Source organism: Pseudophryne corroboree, chromosome 11, assembly GCF_028390025.1.
Source record: "Pseudophryne corroboree isolate aPseCor3 chromosome 11, aPseCor3.hap2, whole genome shotgun sequence".
Lineage (NCBI taxonomy): Eukaryota > Metazoa > Chordata > Amphibia > Anura > Myobatrachidae > Pseudophryne > Pseudophryne corroboree.
The window spans coordinates 142,527,880-142,547,740 of record NC_086454.1 but is presented as its reverse complement, the minus strand read 5'-3'; the positions used below and the strand labels follow the sequence as shown (position 1 = coordinate 142,547,740).

Sequence of the window (19,861 nt, the reverse complement as noted above, 5' to 3'; positions counted from 1 at the left end):
TAAACAGCCGCGTTTGACCGATGGTGTATTCATTCGTATTTTTATTCTTGGACTTCCAAAAAAATACGAATACCCTCATCACTGCCGTGATTTGAGTTTAGTAAATTCCCGAGATGACACTTTGAAGAAAAAACACCATCTCGGTAAAAATCGGGACCTTAGTAAATATTCCCCCTGGTTTTTGTTTGTTAAAATGTTTTCATGGAAAGGTCAGCTGAGCTGTTCCATACATTTTGCTGGAATAAGTATACAATAGGCATTTGGGAGGAATGTGGTGGAGAGAGCACACCTATTTATAAGAAATGTTTTTTAGATTTCATGTTCTTAAATGTCTCAGCCCAGCATACTAGACACTGTCTATCACAGGGTGGACTTTACACTTTAGTGTCTACAACTAGAAAGTGAAACTACAGTATGTATACAAAACCTAAGGCGGACAGTGATACACAGGGTGCAAGAGATCCTGCCGTTACTCAGGTCAGTTCTAGAGTTATCACACTGGAATAGTTCATATACTGTATTGCTGCAAAACATATTAGCAAAAATGTGTTACATGTTGAGTTTCTGTGTCAATTACCCCCCTTCTCTGTTCTCTCTCCCTATACTTGTATTTCTCACAATATTAATACATACATTACTGAAAAAGGAACTAGGACTGTATTATTATTATTATTATTGTTCTTATATAATATATATATATATAATATTCTTTTGAAATACTGGCACCTTTTCCACTCCACTTTGTGTTGATTATTCCATTGTCTAATTTAGTCCTTTCGATATATGTTTTAATCTTTTTTTGTCTTGTAACCTAAGTACATAATGAAGCTCATGTAGAGTTGGATGGAATTGGTGTTTGCCCCCCCCCCCCCCTCCCTCCTAATTTAAGATTTTTCCAAATGTGCTCATATGCACCAAAAATGACGCACCCTTTCCCATACCCACTAAGGGGTATTTTGCACTTATGGCCAGTTATGTTTAGAGATGTGAAACAGGTCATTGCTAACTAGCAAAATGAGTCCTGTGAAGAGAATACATATGTTTTACCCGACTGTCATGATCCCAACAACGGGATACCGGCTACCAGTATGCTGGCAGCGGGGCGATCGCTAGAAAGTCCCATGCGGGCTCACTGCGCTCACCACAGGATCTATTCTCCCTCTATGAGTGTCATGAACATCCATAGAGAAAGAAAAGCCTGTGGCGTCGGGATTCTGGTGGCGGCATTTAACCACCTGTCGGGATTCTGGCATCTGCATTGTGACTGCTGGGATCCTGACAGGCAGTCTCCTGATTGCCTGCCCTGTGAATTCCCACAAGAAAGATGCATATAAGCGGATCACTTGGTGTGCTGAATCACAGGTGCAAACTGTACTCGTCTCAGATGATGATGACAATCCAAGGGATGAGTATGATATACCGCTGGCGGGCTGGCAGGATACAGACAACGCCATCCTGGCTGTCAGTATGCAGCAGCGGGGTGAGCGCAAAGAGTCCCCTTGCGTCGCTCGCCACAGGTTCTATTCCCACTCTATGGGTGTCATGGACACCCACAAGTGGGAATAGTTCGTTAGCCTGGATTCCAGCTGTCGGCATTGTCAGCAGTCGGGATTCCGGCAATGGTATCCTGACGGCTGGGATCTCGACTGTCGACAAATTAACTGCATTCCCAATCCAAATCACCTCTAACATATGCTAATTCTATTATAATATGGCTGCTGCGATCTATTTGTATTATTACAGGAAAACTTTGTAAGCATCAAGCATATTCCCCTTTAAACTTCATTAACACTTTACATTTGTCTTTGCATATTGCCCAAATGTCCCGGTTTCATGGAGAAGGCGGCTGGAGGGGTAGTCAGATGACATGACCATGTTCACAGAGGCCAGTTGTATCTTTTGACATCAGCAGCGAGCGGCTGTCTTTTACTTCCCACCAGTCACGGCACACAAGCATCCTGCTAGTAGTCATTGGTCTGGAAGGATCAATCCTCACAGACCCTGCCAGTGTTAGACCCTAATATGGTATGTGATACATCCCGTCACTTATTGCATGCATAACAGCGTTTATTAACGCTATATGCATGATAATTGTGATTATAAATGCAAAGGACAGTTCTACCGATAAGAGCTGTCCTTTGCATTGTGGGGACTTTCAGGTTTATGATCAGAGACAGAGGTGTAGTGTGGAGACATGACACCCGGGGCAGGGCCATGTCACGTCGCCCCCACCCACCACCACACATACATACATACAATTCACATACATTTAGGCACAGACATACATAAACACACACATATACACAGATATACAGTATACACATATATATATATACACACACACACACACACACACACACACACACACACACACACACACATAAATGCACAAATATACACAGATATACATAAACACACACATATACACAGATATATACACACACAAATATACACAGACATACACAGATATATACACACTCATATACACACACACACACACACACACACACACACACACACACAAATATACACACAGATAAACAGACATACATAAACACATACATATACACACACAGGTATATACACACAAACACAAATATACACACACATATACTGTATACAAAGACATATACACATAAACACACACATACATGTATACATATAAACACACATATGCACACACACATATTTTAGTGCTGTGTGCAAAGAACTGCATTGGCGCCCCCCCACACAGTGGCAGTGCGCGCCGTAGGCGCGCAAAAAATAAGATTTTACTTACCGGTAAATCTATTTCTCGTAGTCCGTAGAGGATGCTGGGACTCCGTAAGGACCATGGGGAATAGACGGGCTCCGCAGGAGACAGGGCACTCCAAGAAAGCTTTGGATTCTGGGTGTGCACTGGCTCCTCCCTCTATGCCCCTCCTCCAGACCTCAGTTAGGGAAACTGTGCCCAGAGGAGATGGACAGTACGAGGAAGGATTTTTGTAAATCTAAGGGCGAGATTCATACCAGCCACACCAATCACACCGTATAACTTAAGATAAACATACCCAGTTAACAGTATGAACAACAACATAGCCACGGTATCACCGAAAACTATAACATAACCCTTATGTAAGCAATAACTATATACAAGTCATGCAGAAGAAGTCCGCACTTGGGACGGGCGCCCAGCATCCTCTACGGACTACGAGAAATAGATTTACCGGTGAGTAAAATCTTATTTTCTCTAACGTCCTTGAGGATGCTGGGACTCCGTAAGGACCATGGGGATTATACCAAAGCTCCCAAACGGGCGGGAGAGTGCGGATGACTCTGCAGCACCGATTGAGCAAACAGGAGGTCCTCCTCAGCCAGGGTATCAAACTTATAGAACTTTGCAAAGGTGTTTGTCCCCGACCAAGTAGCTGCTTGGCACAACTGTAATGCCGAGACCCCTCGGGCAGCCGCCCAAGAAGAGCCCACTTTCCTAGTGGAGTGGGCCTTAACCGATTTCGGTAACGGCAATCCTGCCGTAGAATGCGCCTGCTGAATCGTGTTACAGATCCAGCGAGCAATAGTCTGCTTTGAAGCAGGGGCGCCAACCTTGTTGGCCGCATACAGAACAAACAAAGCTTCAGTCTTCCTGATCCGAGCCGTTCTGGTCACATAAATCTTCAAAGCCCTGACTACATCCAGGGACTCGGAATCCTCCAAGTCCCTTGTAGCCACAGATGAAAAGATGAGACCACTTTTGGCAGACGTGAAAAACCAAGTATGGGCTTTTATGCGATAAAGCCGCCAATTCTGAAACACGTCTCGCCGAAGCTAATGCCAACAACATGACCAATTTCCACGTGAGGTATTTCAACTCCACAGTTTTAAGTGGTTCAAACCAAGGTGACTTGAGGAAACGTAACACCACGTTAAGATCCCAAGGCGCCACCGGAGGCACAAATGTAGGCTGAATATGCAGCACCCCCTTCACAAAAGTCTGTACCTCAGGAAGAAAGGCTAATTCTCTTAGAAAGAAAATGGATAAGGCCGAAATCTGGACCTTTATGGACCCTAATTTTAGGCCCAAGGTCACTCCTGTTCGAAGGAAGTGAAGTAGACGGCCCAAATGGAACTCCTCCATAGGAGCAGCTCTGGCCTCACACCAAGAAACATATTTCCGCCATACACGGTGATAATAAGATTTTACTCATCGGTAAATCTATTTCTCGTAGTCCGTAGTGGATGCTGGGACTCCGTAAGGACCATGGGGATAGCGGCTCCGCAGGAGACTGGGCACAACTAAAGAAAGCTTTAGGACTACCTGGTGTGCACTGGCTCCTCCCACTATGACCCTCCTCCAGACCTCAGTTAGGATACTGTGCCCGGAAGAGCTGACACAATAAGGAAGGATTTTGAATCCCGGGTAAGACTCATACCAGCCACACCAATCACACCGTATAACTCGTGATACTATACCCAGTTAACAGTATGAAATATAACTGAGCCTCTCAACAGATGGCTCAACAATAACCCTTTAGTTAGGCAATAACTATATACAAGTATTGCAGACAATCCGCACTTGGGATGGGCGCCCAGCATCCACTACGGACTACGAGAAATAGATTTACCGGTGAGTAAAATCTTATTTTCACTGACGTCCTAAGTGGATGCTGGGACTCCGTAAGGACCATGGGGATTATACCAAAGCTCCCAAACGGGCGGGAGAGTGCGGATGACTCTGCAGCACCGAATGAGCAAACTCTAGGTCCTCCTCAGCCAGGGTATCAAACTTGTAGACTCTTGCAAAAATGTTTGAACCCGACCAAGTAACAGCTCGGCAAATTTATAAAGCCGAGACCCCTCGGGCAGCCGCCCAAGAAGAGCCCACCTTCCTCGTGGAATGGGCTTTTACAGATTTAGGGTGCGGCAGTCCCGCAGCAGAATGTGCAAGTTGAATCGTGCTACAGATCCAGCGAGCAATAGTCTGCTTAGAAGCGGGAGCACCCAGCTTGTTGGGTGCATACAGGATAAATAGCGAGTCAGTTTTCCTGACTCCAGCCGTCCTGGAAACATATATTTTTCAGGGCCCTGACTACGTCCAGTAACTTGGAATCCTCCAAGTCCCAAGTAGCCGCAGGCACCACAATAGGTTGGTTCACATGAAAAACTGATACCACCTTAGGAAAGAATTGGGAACGAGTCCTCAATTCCGCCTTATCCATATAAAAAATCAGATAAGAGCTTTTGCATGACAAAGCCGCCAATTCTGATACACGCCTGGCCGACGCCAAGGCCAACAGCATGACCACTTTCCACGTGAGGTATTTTGGCTCCACGGATTTAAGTGGCTCAACCCATGCGACTTCAGGAAATCCAACACCACGTTGAGATCCCACGGTGCCACTGGAGGCACAAACGGGGGCTGACTATGCAGCACTCCCTTAACAAAAGTCTGAACTTCAGGCAGTGAAGCCAGTTCTATTTTGGAAGAAAATCGATAGAGCCGAAATCTGGATCTTAATGGAACCCAATTTTAGGCCCATAGTCACCCCTGACTGTAGGAAGTGCAGAAATCGACCTAGCTGAAATTTCTCCGTTGGGGCATTCCTGGCCTCACAGCACGCAACATATTTCCGCCTTATGCGGTGATAATGGTTTGCGTTCACTTCTTTCCTAGCTGTAATTAGCGTAGGGATAACTTCCTCTGGAATGCCCTTTTCCTTCAGGATCCGGCGTTCAACCGCCATGCCGTCAAACGCAGCCGCGGTACATCTTGGAACAGACAGGCCCCCTGCTGCAGCAGGTCCTGTCTGAGCGGCAGAGGCCATGGGTCCTCTGAGATCATTTCTTGGAGTTCTGGGTACCAAGCTCTTCTTGGCCAATCCGGAACAATGAGTATAGTTCTTACTCCTCTCCTTCTTATTATTCTCATTACCCTGGGTATGAGAGGCAGAGAAGGGAACACATACACCGACTGGTACAACCACGGTGTTACCAGAGCGTCCACAGCTATCGCCTGAGGGTCCCTTGACCTGGCGCAATATCTTTTTAGCTTTTTGTTGAGGCGGGACGCCATCGTGTCCACCTGTGGCCTTTCCCAACGGTGTACAATCATTTGGAAGACTTCTGGATGAAGTCCCCACTCTCCCGGGTGGAGGTCGTGTCTGCTGAGAAAGTCTGCTTCCCAGTTGTCCACTCCGGGAATGAACACTGCTGACAGTGCTAACACATGATTTTCCGCCCATTGGAGAATCCTTGTGGCTTCTGCCATCGCCATCCTGCTTCTTGTGCCGCCCTGTCGGTTTACATGAGCGACCGCCGTGATGTTGTCTGACTGGATCAGCACCGGCCGGTGTTGAAGCAGGGGTCTAGCCTGACTTAGGGCATTGTAAATGGCCCTTAGTTCCAGAATATTTATGTGTAGGGAAGTCTCCTGACTTTTCCATAGTCCTTGGAAGTTTCTTCCCTGTGTGACTGCCCCCCAGCCTCGAAGGCTGGCATCCGTGGTCACCAGGACCCAGTCCTGTATGCCGAATCTGCGGCCCTCTCGAAGATGAACACTCTGCAGCCACCACAACAGCGACACCCTGGCCCTTGGAGACAGGGTTATCCGCCGATGCATCTGAAGATGCGACCCGGACCACTTGTCCAACAGATCCCACTGGAAGATCCTCGCATGGAACCTGCCGAATGGAATTTCTTCGTAAGAAGCTACCATCTTTCCCAGGGCTCGCGTGCATTGATGCACCGACACCTGTATTTGTATTAGGAGGTCTCTGACTAGAGATGACAACTCCTTGGCCTTCTCCTCCGGGAGAAACCCTTTTTTCTGTTCTGTGTCCAGAACCATATCCAGGAACAGTAGACGCGTCGTAGGAACCAGCTGCGACTTTGGAATATTCAGAATCCAGCCGTGCTGTTGTAGCACTTCCCGAGATAGTGCTACTCCGACGAACAACTGCTCCCTGGACCTCGTCTTTATAAGGAGATCGTCCAAGTACGGGATAATTATTTCGGCCATTACCTTGGTAAATACCCTCGGTGCCGGGGACAGACCAACGGCAACGTCTGGAATTGGTAATGACAATCCTGTACCACAATTTTGAGGTACTCCTGGTGAGGAGGGTAAATAGGGACATGCAGGTAAGCATCCTTGATGTCCAGTGATACCATGAAATTCTCCAGGCTTGCAATAATCGCCCTGAGCGATTCCATTTTGAACTTGAACCTTCGTATATAAGTGTTCAAGGATTTTAATTTTAGAATGGGTCTCACCGAACCGTCTGGTTTCGGTACCCCAAACATTTTGGAATAGTAACCCCGGCCTTGTTGAAGGAGGGGTCCCTTGATTTCACCTGCTGGAAGTACAGCTTGTGAATTGCCGCCAGTACTACCTCCCTTTCTCCGAGGGCAGCAGGCAAGGCTGATGTGAGGTAACGGCGAGGGGGAGTCGCCTCGAACTCCAGCTTGTATCCCTGTGATACTACTTGCAGAACCTAGGGATCCACCTGTGGGCAAGCCCACTGGTCCCTGAAGTTCCCGAGATGCGCCCCCACCGCACTTGTCTCCACCTGTGGAGCCCCAGCGTCATGCGGTGGACTCAGAGGAAGCGGGGGAAGATTTTTGATCCTGGGAACTGGCTGTCTGGTGCAGCTTTTTCCTTCTTCCCTTGTCTCTGTGCAGAAAGGAAGCGCCTTTGACCCGCTTGCTTTTCTGAAGCCGAAAGGACTGTACCTGAAAATACGGTGCTTTCTTAGGCTGTGAGGAAACCTGAGGTAACATTTTTTCTTCCCAGCTGTTGCTGTGGATACGAGGTCCCAGAGACCATCCCCAAACAATTCCTCACCCTTATAAGGCAGAATCTCCATGTGCCTTTTAAAGTCAGCATCACCTGTCCACTGCCGGGTCTCTAATACCCTCCTGGCAGAATGGACATTGCCTTAATTCTGGATGCCAGCCGGTAAATATCCCTCTGTGCATCCCTCATATATAAGACGACGTCTTTAATATGCTCTATGTTAGCAAAATATTATCTCTGTCTAGGGTATTAATATTATCTGACAGGGTATCAGACCACGCTGCAGCAGCACTATTCATGCTGAGGCAATTGCAGGTCTCAGTATAGTACCTGAGTGTGTATATACAGACTTCAGGATAGCCTCCTGCTTTTTATCAGCAGGCTCCTTCAAAGTGGCCGTATCCTAAGACGGCAGTGCCACCTTTTTTGACAAACGTGTGAGCGCCTTATCCACCCTAGGGGATATCTCCCAACGTGACCTATCCTCTGGCGGGAAAGGGTACGCCATCAGTAACTTTTTAGAAATTACCAGTTTCTTATCGGGGGAACCCACGCTTCTTTACACACTTCATTCACTCATCTGATGGGGGAACAAAACACTGGCTGCTTTTTCTCCCCAAACATAAAACCCCTTTTATGTGGTACTTGGGTTCATGTCAGAAATGTGTAACACATTTTTCATTGCCGAGATCATGCAACGGATGTTCCTAGTGGATTTTGTATATGTCTCAATCTCGTCGACACTGGAGTCAGACTCCGTGTCGACATCTGTGTCTGCCATCTGAGGTAACGGGCGTTTTTTTGAGCCCTTGATGGCCTTTGAGACGCCTGGGCAGGCGCGGGCTGAGAAGCCGGCTGTCCCACAGCTGTTACGTCATCTAGCCTTTTATGTAAGGAGTTGACATTGTCGGTTAATACCTTCCACCTATCCATCCACTCTGATGTCGGCCCCACAGGGGGCGACATCCCATTTATCGGCCTCTGCTCCGCCTCCACGTAACCTTCCTCATCCAACATGTCGACACAGCCGTACCGACACACCGCACACACGCAGGGAATGCTCTGACTGAGGACAGGACCCCACAAAGTCCTTTGGGGAGACAGAGAGAGAGTATGCCAGCACACACCAGAGCGCTATATAATGCAGGGATTAACACTATAACTGAGTGATTTTTCCCCCAATAGCTGCTTGTATACACATATTGCGCCTAAATTTAGTGCCCCCCCTCTCTTTTTAACCCTTTGAGCCTGAAAACTACAGGGGAGAGCCTGGGGAGCTGTCTTCCAGCTGCACTGTGAAGAAAATATGGCGCCAGTGTGCTGAGGGAGATAGCCCCGCCCCTTTTTCGGCGGACTTTTCTCCCGCTTTTTTCATGGATTCTGGCAGGGGTATTTATCACATATATAGCCTCTGGGACTATATATTGTGATTTTTTGCCAGCCAAGGTATTCATATTGCTGCTCAGGGCGCCCCCCCCCCCAGCGCCCTGCACCCATCAGTGACCGGAGTGTGAGGTGTGCATGAGGAGCAATGGCGCACAGCTGCAGTGCTGTGCGCTACCTTGTTGAAGACCGAAGTCTTCTGCCGCCGATTTCCAGGACCATCTTCATGCTTCTGGCTCTGTAAGGGGGACGGCGGCGCGGCTCCGGGACCGAACGATCGAGGTCGGGTCCTGTGTTCGATCCCTCTGGAGCTAATGGTGTCCAGTAGCCTAAGAAGCCCAAACTATCTCCAGTCAGGTAGGTTCGCTTCTTCTCCCCTTAGTCCCTCGTAGCAGTGAGTCTGTTGCCAGCAGATCTCACTGAAAATAAAAAACCTAAAATATACTTTCTTTTCTAGGAGCTCAGGAGAGCTGAGTATGCCCCCCACATTCTCCTTCCCACCCGTACTAAGATCTGATCAAAATGTTATCCCACTCCTACTTCTGCCACTAGTTACCTGCTATTGTGTTTTTGTTTTGTTTTTTTCTTTCCTCTTTATTGCTCGCTTCCACCCCACCATGGGTTTTCCTGTAATGTTTACCTCCACTGATTGCACACCTTTCCATTGTGCCCTACATGCAGGGTACATACTACTACATAAGCATCAGTTTTCCCATATATGAACTTGGCCCTTGTATGGCTCACCTTCCACAGTGTAACCTCCAAAGTGCGCCCAACATGGCTGCCCCATATGGTACACTTGTGGATGGGATGAAAAATACATGGACCTTGTGGTTTTGTTGGAACCCTACTCTAAACTGTAGGACTCTGAAATCACCCCCATTTTGTGTCATCTCTTCTAGGGGTAGACTATTCCACCCTGGGTAATCCTACGCGGAGCGCCTAAGATGGCTGCTGCACTTGGTACCTGTGAGGGTGGAATACACAACCCTTGGAAGTTATTACCCAAAATACCTGCACCAATCCTGCGTTATGCTTTCTGTGGGCTTAAGGTTTTTCTTTTATGTCTGTGTTGCTTATCTATTGTTGTATTACTCAAATCATCTGTATCATGTGTATTGTTTTTGATGTCTGTAAAGCGCCTTGAGTCCTGTTGGAGAAAGAGCGCTATATAAATAAAATTATTATTATTATTATTATTATTAGTGTGCATCCAGCTCAGCCGGGCACAAGATTCTAACTGAGGTCTGGAGGAGGGTCATGGTGGGAGGAGCCAGTGCACACCAGGTAGTCCTAAAGCTTTCTTTAGTTGTGCCCAGTCTCCTGCGGAGCCGCTATCCCCATGGTCCTTACGGAGTCCCAGCATCCACTTAGGACGTCAGAGAAAATGTTTTAACGTCACGTCTTTCCTAGCCTTGATCAGGGTAGGAATGACTTCCTCCGGAATTCCTTTTTCCGCTAGGATCCGGCGTTCAACCGCCATGCCGTCAAACGCAGCCGCGGTAAGTCTTGGAACAGACAGGGCCCCTGCTACAGCAGGTCCTGCCTTAGAGGAAGAGGCCACGGATCTTCTGTGAGCAACTCTTGCAGTTCCGGATACCAAGTCCTCCGTGGCCAATCTGGAACAATGAGGATTGTTCTGACCCTGCTTATTCTTACAATTCTCAACACCTTGGGTATGAGAGGAAGAGGAGGAAACACATAGACCGATCTGAACACCCAAGGTGTCACCAGAGCGTCTACCGCTACCTCCTGAGGGTCCCTTGACCTGGCGCAATACCGCTTTAGCTCTTTGTTGAGACGGGACGCCATCATGTCTATTTGAGGCAGGCCCCACCGATCCGCGATCTGTGCAAAGACTTCTTGATGAAGTCCCCACTCCCCCGGATGCAGGTCGTGCCTGCTGAGGAAGTCCGCCTCCCAGTTGTCCACCCCCGGGATGAACACCGCTGACAGCGCGCTCACATGGCCTTCCGCCCAGCGTAGAATCCTGGTCGCTTCTGCCATGGCCACTCTGCTCCTTGTTCCGCCTTGGCGGTTTATATGAGCCACTGCCGTGACATTGTCTGACTGAATCAGAACCGGTCTTCTCCGAAGTAAGTTCTCCGCTTGACGCAGGGCGTTGTATATGGCCCTCAACTCCAGGACGTTGATGTGGAGACAAGTCTCCAGGCTTGACCAGAGACTTTGGAAATTTCTTCCCAGTACCACTGCTCCCCAGCCTCGGAGGCTTGCGTCCGTGGTCACCAGGACCCAGTCCTGAATGCCGAACCTGCAACCCTCTAGAAGGTGAGCACTGTTCAGCCACCACAGGAGAGATACCCTGGTCCTGGGAGACAAGGTGATCCTTTGATGCATTTGTAAATGGGACCCGGACCACTTGTCCAAGAGGTCCCATTGAAAAGTCCTCGCATGGAATCTGCCGAAAGGGATGGCCTCGTATGAAGCCACCATCTTCCCCAGGACCCGCGTGCACTGATGCACTGAAACCTTCTTTGGTATCAATAGGTTCCTGACCATGGTCATGAGTTCCTGAACCTTTTCGATCGGAAGAAAAACCTTTTTCTGGTCTGTGTCTAGGATCAGGCCCAGAAAGGTCAGACGCGTTGTAGGAACTAGCTGGGACTTCGGTATATTGAGAATCCAGCCGTGTAGCTGCAACGTCTTCATGTACAGAGACACGCTGTCCAGCAACTTCTCCCGAGATCTCGCCTTTATTAGGAGATCGTCCAAGTATGGGATAATTGTGACCCCCTGCATGCGCAGGAGCACCATCATTTCCGCTATTACCTTGGTGAAAAACCTCGGGGCCGTGGAAAGCCCAAACGGCAACGTCTGAAATTGGTAGTGACAGTCCTGCACTGCAAATCTCAGGAATGCCAGATGGGGGTGGGGGGGTGGGGGGGGGGATATTGGAACATGAAGGTATGCATCCTTTATGCCCAGGGACACCATCCAATCCCCCCCCCCCTCCAGGCTGGTGATGACCGCCCGGAGTGATTCCATTTTGAACTTGAACCTTTTCAAGTACAAGTTCAGAGATTTCAGGTTTAAAATGGGCCTGTCCGAACCGTCCGGTTTCGGGACCACATACAGGGTTGAATAATATCCCTCTCCCTGCTGGAGATGAGGAACTGTGACAATCACCTGTTGAACATACAATTTTTGGATTGCTGTCAACACTGACTCCCTCTGTGACGGGGAAGTCGGCAGAGCCGATTTGAAAAACCGTCGAGGAGGCAAGTCTTCGAATTCTAGCCTGTATCCCTGAGCAACAATCTCTACTGCCCAGGGATCCACCTGCGATTGAACCCAGACGTGGCTGAAAAACCGAAGACGAGCCCCCCCCAGATCTGCCTCCCCCTGGGAAGCCCCAGCGTCATGCGGTGGACTTTGCAGACGCAGGGGAGGACTTCTGCTCTTGGGAACTAGCTGTGTGCAGCTTCTTTCCCCTGCCTTTTCCTCTGGTAACAAAGGATGATCCCCGCACCTTCTTGTTTTTATTGGAACGAAAGGACTGCATTTGATAATGAGGTGCCTTCTTAGTATGCTGCGGGGGGACATAAGGTAAGAAATTCGACTTACCAGCCGTAGCCGTAGAGACAAGGTCCGAGAGGCCATCTCCAAACAACTCCTCCCCCTTGTACGGCAAGGACTCCATGTGCCGCTTAGAATCGGCATCTCCCGTCCACTGCCGGGTCCACAGGAGTCGCCTAGCAGAAATAGACATAGCATTTAATCTGGAGCTTAATAACAAATGTCTTTCTGAGCATCTCTCATATACAAGGCAGCATCTCTGATATGCTCTATGGTCATTTGAATGGCATCCCTATCTAAGGTCTCCGCAGATAAGGAATCTGCCCATGCCACAACCGCACTACAAACCCAGGCCGACGCCATAGCCGGTCTAGCAATAGTACCGGAGTGAGTGTAAATGTGCTTCAAGGTAATTTCCTGCCTGCGATCAGCCGGTTCCTTGAAGGAAGCCGTATCCTGAGAAGGCAGTGCCACCTTTTTGGACAAGCGTGTCAGCGCCTTGTCCACCTTTGGTGAAGATTCCCAGCGTATCCTATCAGTTTGTGGAAAAGGATACGCCATAAGAATCCTTTTGGGAACTTGTGGTCTCCTATCTGGAGAGTCCCAAGCCTTTTCGCACAATTCACTTAATTCAAATGATGATGGAAAAGTGACTTCAGGCTTTTTCTCTTTATACATGTGTACCCTCGTGTCAGGGACAGGGGGTTCCTCAGTAATATTCAAAACCTCTTTAATGGCCATAATCATGTACTGAATACCTTTTGCCACCTTCGGCTGTAATTTTGCATCTTCATAGTCGACACTAGAGTCAGAATCTGTGTTGGTATCTGTGTCATCGATCTGGGATATGGTGCGCTTCTGAGACCCCGACGGGCCTGGCGCCACAGGGACAGGCATGGACTGGGTACCTGACTGATCCCTAGCTTCTGCCTTGTCTAACCTTTTATGCAATAGATTGACATTTGCATTCAAGACATTCAGCATATCCACCCATTCCGGTGTCGGCGTTGCCGACGGCGACCTGACATTCAAACACTCCCCCTCCGCAGTAAGCGAGCCTTCCTCGTCAAACATGTCGACACACGCGTACCGACACACTTCACACACACAGGGAACCCCTTTTCTGAAGACAGTATCCCTGTCAAGGCCCTTTGGAGAGACAGAGAGAGAGAGTATGCCAGCACACACCCCAGCGCAATAACCCTGGAGACCAACACAAAATGTTTTTCCCCAGCAGCGCTGTGTAATATGTAAACCGTCAATTATGTGCCCCCCCCCTCTCTTTTAAGCACCCTTTCTCCGTGTGTAAGCAGGGGAGAGTCCGGGGAGCTTCCTCTCAGCAGTGCTGTGGAGAGAAAATGGCGCTGGTGAGTGCCGAGGGAGAAGCCCTGCCCCCTCGGCGGCGGGTTTCTGTCCCGCTGAAACTTAGTAAAATATGGCGGGGGCTCTTTTATATACATGTACAGAGCCCACCTGTACATGTATATAGTCTTTTTGCCATGCAGAGGTTTATATTGCAGTCCAGGGCGCCCCCCCCTGCGCCCTGCACCCTTACAGTGACCGGAGTGTGTGAGGTGTATGGGAGCAATGACGCACAGCTGCAGTGAAGCTGAAGGCTTCTGCCGCCTGAGACGTCTTCTGACTTCTGTACTTCTGGCTCTGTGAGGAGAACGGCGGCGCGGCTCCGGGGGTGGACGCCCAGTAAGAACCTGCGTTCACCCCCTCTGGAGCTAATGTTGTCCAGTAGCCGAGGAAGCAGAGCCTATCTTTGACAAGAAGGTCTGCTCCTCTCTCCTCAGTCCCTCGATGCAGGGAGCCTGTTGCCAGCAGTGCTCCCTGTGAAAAAGTAGTAAAAAGTAGAAAGAAAAATCCAAACAAAAATGCTTTCAGGCAGAGAACTCTGGAGAGCTCTCTGCAGTGCACCCATATTGCTCTGGGCACAGTGGGAGGAGCCAGTGCACACCCAGAATCCAAAGCTTTCTTGGAGTGCCCTGTCTCCTGCGGAGCCTGTCTATTCCCTATGGTCCTTACGGAGTCCCAGCATCCTCAAGGACGTTAGAGAAAACTATATAGGGGCGTGGCTTAATGGGGAAGGGGCGTGGCCACAAAATAATACCAATTCATACTACGGTGCACAGTAGTTTCCATTTATTCAAATTACACTGCACAGCAGCTCCACTACATCAGGTAGTGCCCTTTTTACACATTACGGCAGACAGCGTCCCCCTTTTTACACATTACGGCAGACAGCGTCCCCCTTTTTACAAATTATGGCAGACAGCATCCCCCTTTTTACACATTACGGCAGACAGCGTCCCCCTTTTTACACATTACGGCAGACACCATCCTCTTTTTACACATTACGGCAGACAGCGTCCCCCTTTTTACACATTACGGCAGACAGCGTCCCCTTTTTACACATTATGGCAGACAGCGTCCCCTTTTTACACATTACGGCAGACAGCGTCCCCTTTTTACACATTACGGCAGACAGCGTCCCCTTTTTACACATTACGCAGACAGCGTCCCCTTTTTACACATTACGGCAGACAGCGTCCCCCTTTTTACACATTATGTCAGACAGCGTCCTCTTATTACACATTACAGCAGACAGCGTCCCCTTTTACACATTACGACAGACAGCGACCCCTTTTTTACACATTACAGCAGACAGCGTCCCCCTTTTACACATTACGACAGGCAGTCTCCCTTTTATGGGAGAGAGAGAGAAAGAAAGAGAAAGAGAGAGAGTTATACTCACCTGCGATCCGGCATCAACGGCTGAGGAGGCAGAGACCCGGGAGCTGGCGGCTGCGGCATGATCAGAGGTGGCAGCGGGAGGCAGGCATCAGCGGGACTCGGAGACCAGAGATGGCTCCGGCGGCTGGCGGGAGAGAGAGCAGTGGCTGCGGCTTTGGCCCTGCTCAGATTGCGCCAGTGGGGGGGGGGGGGCGGCTCCGGCGGCTGGCGGGAGGCAGACAGCGCAGGAGCGCTTGTCTGAGAGTGGTGGCTGCGGCTTTGGGGGGGGCGGCTCCGGCGTCTGGCGGGAGGCCGACAGCGCAGGAGCGCTGGGCTGTGAGTAGTGGCTGCGGCTTTCGGGGGGCGGCTGGCGGGAGGCAGACAGTGCAGGAGCGCTGGGCTGTGAGTAGTGGCTGCGGCTTTGGGGGGGCGGCTCCGGCGGCTGGCGGGAGGCAGAAGGCAGCATTGAAGTGACTGCTGCCGTGCGGAGGGGCGGGGAGGTGTGCTGCCGATGGTGCACCTTCAGTGCATGTGCGCTGTGGGCAAGGCACCATCGGCACACACCTAGTTACGGCACTGGTATACACACAGAAAGGACTGAGGAAAGGGCAGGGGTGGCCACAACACTGCCTGCATGTTCCAGATCACCAAATGCAGATACCTTACAGCCAGGAAGCATCTTCTGACAAGCCTCCAAACCTCCCCACTTCAATAACAACACACCACACTGCACTGCACTGTTTGCACTGAATCAGTGATATGGAACATGCAGGCAGTGTGGTGGACACCCCTTCCTTCTCTTCTAGTCATCTCCTCCTACCCCGAGATCCCGGCTCTCAGCTGTGTTACAGGGAGCCGGTGCCTTCTGTCCCCAGCGGCGCCTGGAGCTCGAGCTCCACTCTCTCTACGCCCCTGATCAGAGAGTCCTATTGTGCATCAGGTGGCTTTCGGCCTGCGTATGTGCAAGACGTGTGTGTCCTTCAAATTCCTCTGAGGGAATTTCTGGAAAAGAGGCAACAACATCTACCCAGAAAAAAGCCTATAGGCTACAAGCTGTGGTAATTTTGCTTTCCGGAGCTTGCATTAGGAACTCTTTATTGTGTTTACAGTTTCGGTACTGTATTATGTTCATACTATCTGTTAAGTGCCGTGAGTCCTATTGGAATAAGAGCGCTATAAAAATAAAATAATTACATCAAATTGTAATGGGCCCTACACACTCGGCGACTGGCCGCCGAGCTGCCCGACAGCCGATACGGCCGGCGGGCGACCCGGCAGCGATGGGGAGTTTCTTCACTCCCCCCGTCACCCGGCTCCATAGCCCTGCATGCTAATATGGATGAGATTGTCCCTATTAGCCTTCAGATATGAACGAGCCGGAGCAGGGCCATGTCACATACATACGATTCACACACATTTAGGCACAGACATACATAAACACACATATAAACAGATATACAGTATACAAACACATATATATATATATATATATATATATATATATATATATATTAGTGATGAGCGGGTTCGGTTTCTCCGAAACCGAACCCCCCCGAACTTCACCTTTTTCACACGGGTCCGAGGCAGGTTAGAACCTTCCCGCCTTGCTCGGCTAACCCGAGCGAGCCCGAACGTCATCATCCCGCTGTCGGATTCTCGCGAGATTCGGATTCTATATAAGCAGCTGCGTGTCGCCGCCATTTTCACTCGTGCATTGGAGATGATAGGGAGAGGACGTGGCTGGCGTCCTCTCCGTTTATTGTAGAAGTTGATTGGTTTACTTTATTTCTTATTTGTGGGGAGGATTGGGGAGCAGCTGTTAGGAGGAGTACAGTGCAAAGTTTTGCTGATAAGTGACCACCAGTTTTTATCCGTTCTCTGCCTGAATAAAACGCTCCATACCATATCTGTGCTCAGTGTGCTGCATGATATATCTGTGCTGAGTGCTCACACTGCTTAATTGTGGGGACTGGGGAGCAGCTATAGCAGGAGTACAGTGCAGAGTTTTGCTGACAGTGACCACCAGTATACGTTGTCTGCCTGAAAAACACTCCATATCTGTGCTCACAGTGTGCTGCTTTATTGTGGGGACTGGGGACCACCAGTATAATTAATATTATATAGGAGTAGTACAGTGCAGAGTGCACTGCTGTACCTACCTCTGTGTCGTCACTCGTCATCCATTAAGTATACTATCCATCTGCATTGTATACCTGTGGTGCATTTTAGACTAGTTTAGCAGTTTGCTGACAGTGTCCACCAGTATACTATATATAGCAGTACGGTAGGCCACTGCTGTACCTACCTCTGTGTCGTCACTCGTCATCCATTAAGTATACTATCCATCTACATTCTATACCTGTGGTGCATTTTAGACAGTTTTGCAGTTTGCTGACAGTGTCCACCAGTATACTATATATAGCAGTACGGTAGGCCACTGCTGTGTACCTACCTCTGTGTCGTCACTCGTCATCCATTAAGTATACTATCCATCTACATTGTATACCTGTGGTGCATTTTAGACAGTTTTGCAGTTTGCTGACAGTGTCCACCAGTATACTATATATAGCAGTACGGTAGGCCACTGCTGTGTACCTACCTCTGTGTCGTCACTCGTCATCCATTAAGTATACTATCCATCTACATTGTATACCTGTGGTGCATTTTAGACAGTTTTGCAGTTTGCTGACAGTGTCCACCAGTATACTATATATAGCAGTACGGTAGGCCACTGCTGTGTACCTACCTCTGTGTCGTCACTCGTCATCCATTAAGTATACTATCCATCTACATTCTATACCTGTGGTGCATTTTAGACAGTTTTGCAGTTTGCTGACAGTGTCCACCAGTATACTATATATAGCAGTACGGTAGGCCACTGCTGTGTACCTACCTCTGTGTCGTCACTCGTCATCCATTAAGTATACTATCCATCTACATTGTATACCTGTGGTGCATTTTAGACAGTTTTGCAGTTTGCTGTGTCCACCAGTATACTATATATAGCAGTACGGTAGGCCACTGCTGTGTACCTACCTCTGTGTCGTCACTCGTCATCCATTAAGTATACTATCCATCTACATTCTATACCTGTGGTGCATTTTAGACAGTTTTGCAGTTTGCTGACAGTGTCCACCAGTATACTATATATAGCAGTACGGTAGGCCACTGCTGTGTACCTACCTCTGTGTCGTCACTCGTCATCCATTAAGTATACTATCCATCTACATTCTATACCTGTGGTGCATTTTAGACAGTTTTGCAGTTTGCTGACATTGTCCACCAGTATACTATATATAGCAGTACGGTAGGCCACTGCTGTGTACCTACCTCTGTGTCGTCACTCGTCATCCATTAAGTATACTATCCATCTACATTCTATACCTGTGGTGCATTTTAGACAGTTTTGCAGTTTGCTGACAGTGTCCACCAGTATACTATATATAGCAGTACGGTAGGCCACTGCTGTGTACCTACCTCTGTGTCGTCACTCGTCATCCATTAAGTATACTATCCATCTACATTCTATACCTGTGGTGCATTTTAGACAGTTTTGCAGTTTGCTGACAGTGTCCACCAGTATACTATATATAGCAGTACGGTAGGCCACTGCTGTGTACCTACCTCTGTGTCGTCACTCGTCATCCATTAAGTATACTATCCATCTACATTCTATACCTGTGGTGCATTTTAGACAGTTTTGCAGTTTGCTGACAGTGTCCACCAGTATACTATATATAGCAGTACGGTAGGCCACTGCTGTGTACCTACCTCTGTGTCGTCACTCGTCATCCATTAAGTATACTATCCATCTACATTCTATACCTGTGGTGCATTTTAGACAGTTTTGCAGTTTGCTGACAGTGTCCACCAGTATACTATATATAACAGTATGGTAGGCCACTGCTGTGTACCTACAGTACCTCTGTGTCGTCACTCGTCATCCATTAAGTATACTATCCATCTACATTGTATACCTGTGGTGCATTTTAGACAGTTTTGCAGTTTGCTGACAGTGTCCACCAGTATACTATATATAGCAGTACGGTAGGCCACTGCTGTGTACCTACCTCTGTGTCGTCACTCGTCATCCATTAAGTATACTATCCATCTACATTCTATACCTGTGGTGCATTTTAGACAGTTTTGCAGTTTGCTGACAGTGTCCACCAGTATACTATATATAGCAGTACGGTAGGCCACTGCTGTGTACCTACCTCTGTGTCGTCACTCGTCATCCATTAAGTATACTATCCATCTACATTGTATACCTGTGGTGCAATTTAGTTTTGCGCAGTAAATATAGTAGTAGGCCATTGCTATTGATACTGGCATATAATTCCACACATTAAAAAATGGAGAACAAAAATGTGGAGGTTAAAGGGAAAGATCAAGATCCACTTCCACCTCGTGCTGAAGCTGCTGCCA

General features: G+C 48.7%; 1 protein-coding gene across 2 annotated transcripts in view; it reads left to right on the top strand.

The window, feature by feature from the left end:
• The first annotated feature begins 393 nt into the window (after positions 1-393).
• LOC134969140 (phospholipase A and acyltransferase 2-like) overlaps positions 394-19,861 on the top strand; it is a 217,271-nt gene continuing 197,803 nt past the window's right edge. For both annotated transcript variants that reach the window (XM_063944881.1, XM_063944883.1), the window contains exon 1: positions 394-477. In XM_063944881.1, the coding sequence (XP_063800951.1) occupies positions 415-477 (63 nt within the window). In that variant the 5' untranslated portion in view covers positions 394-414. The remainder of the gene's footprint in view (positions 478-19,861) is intronic.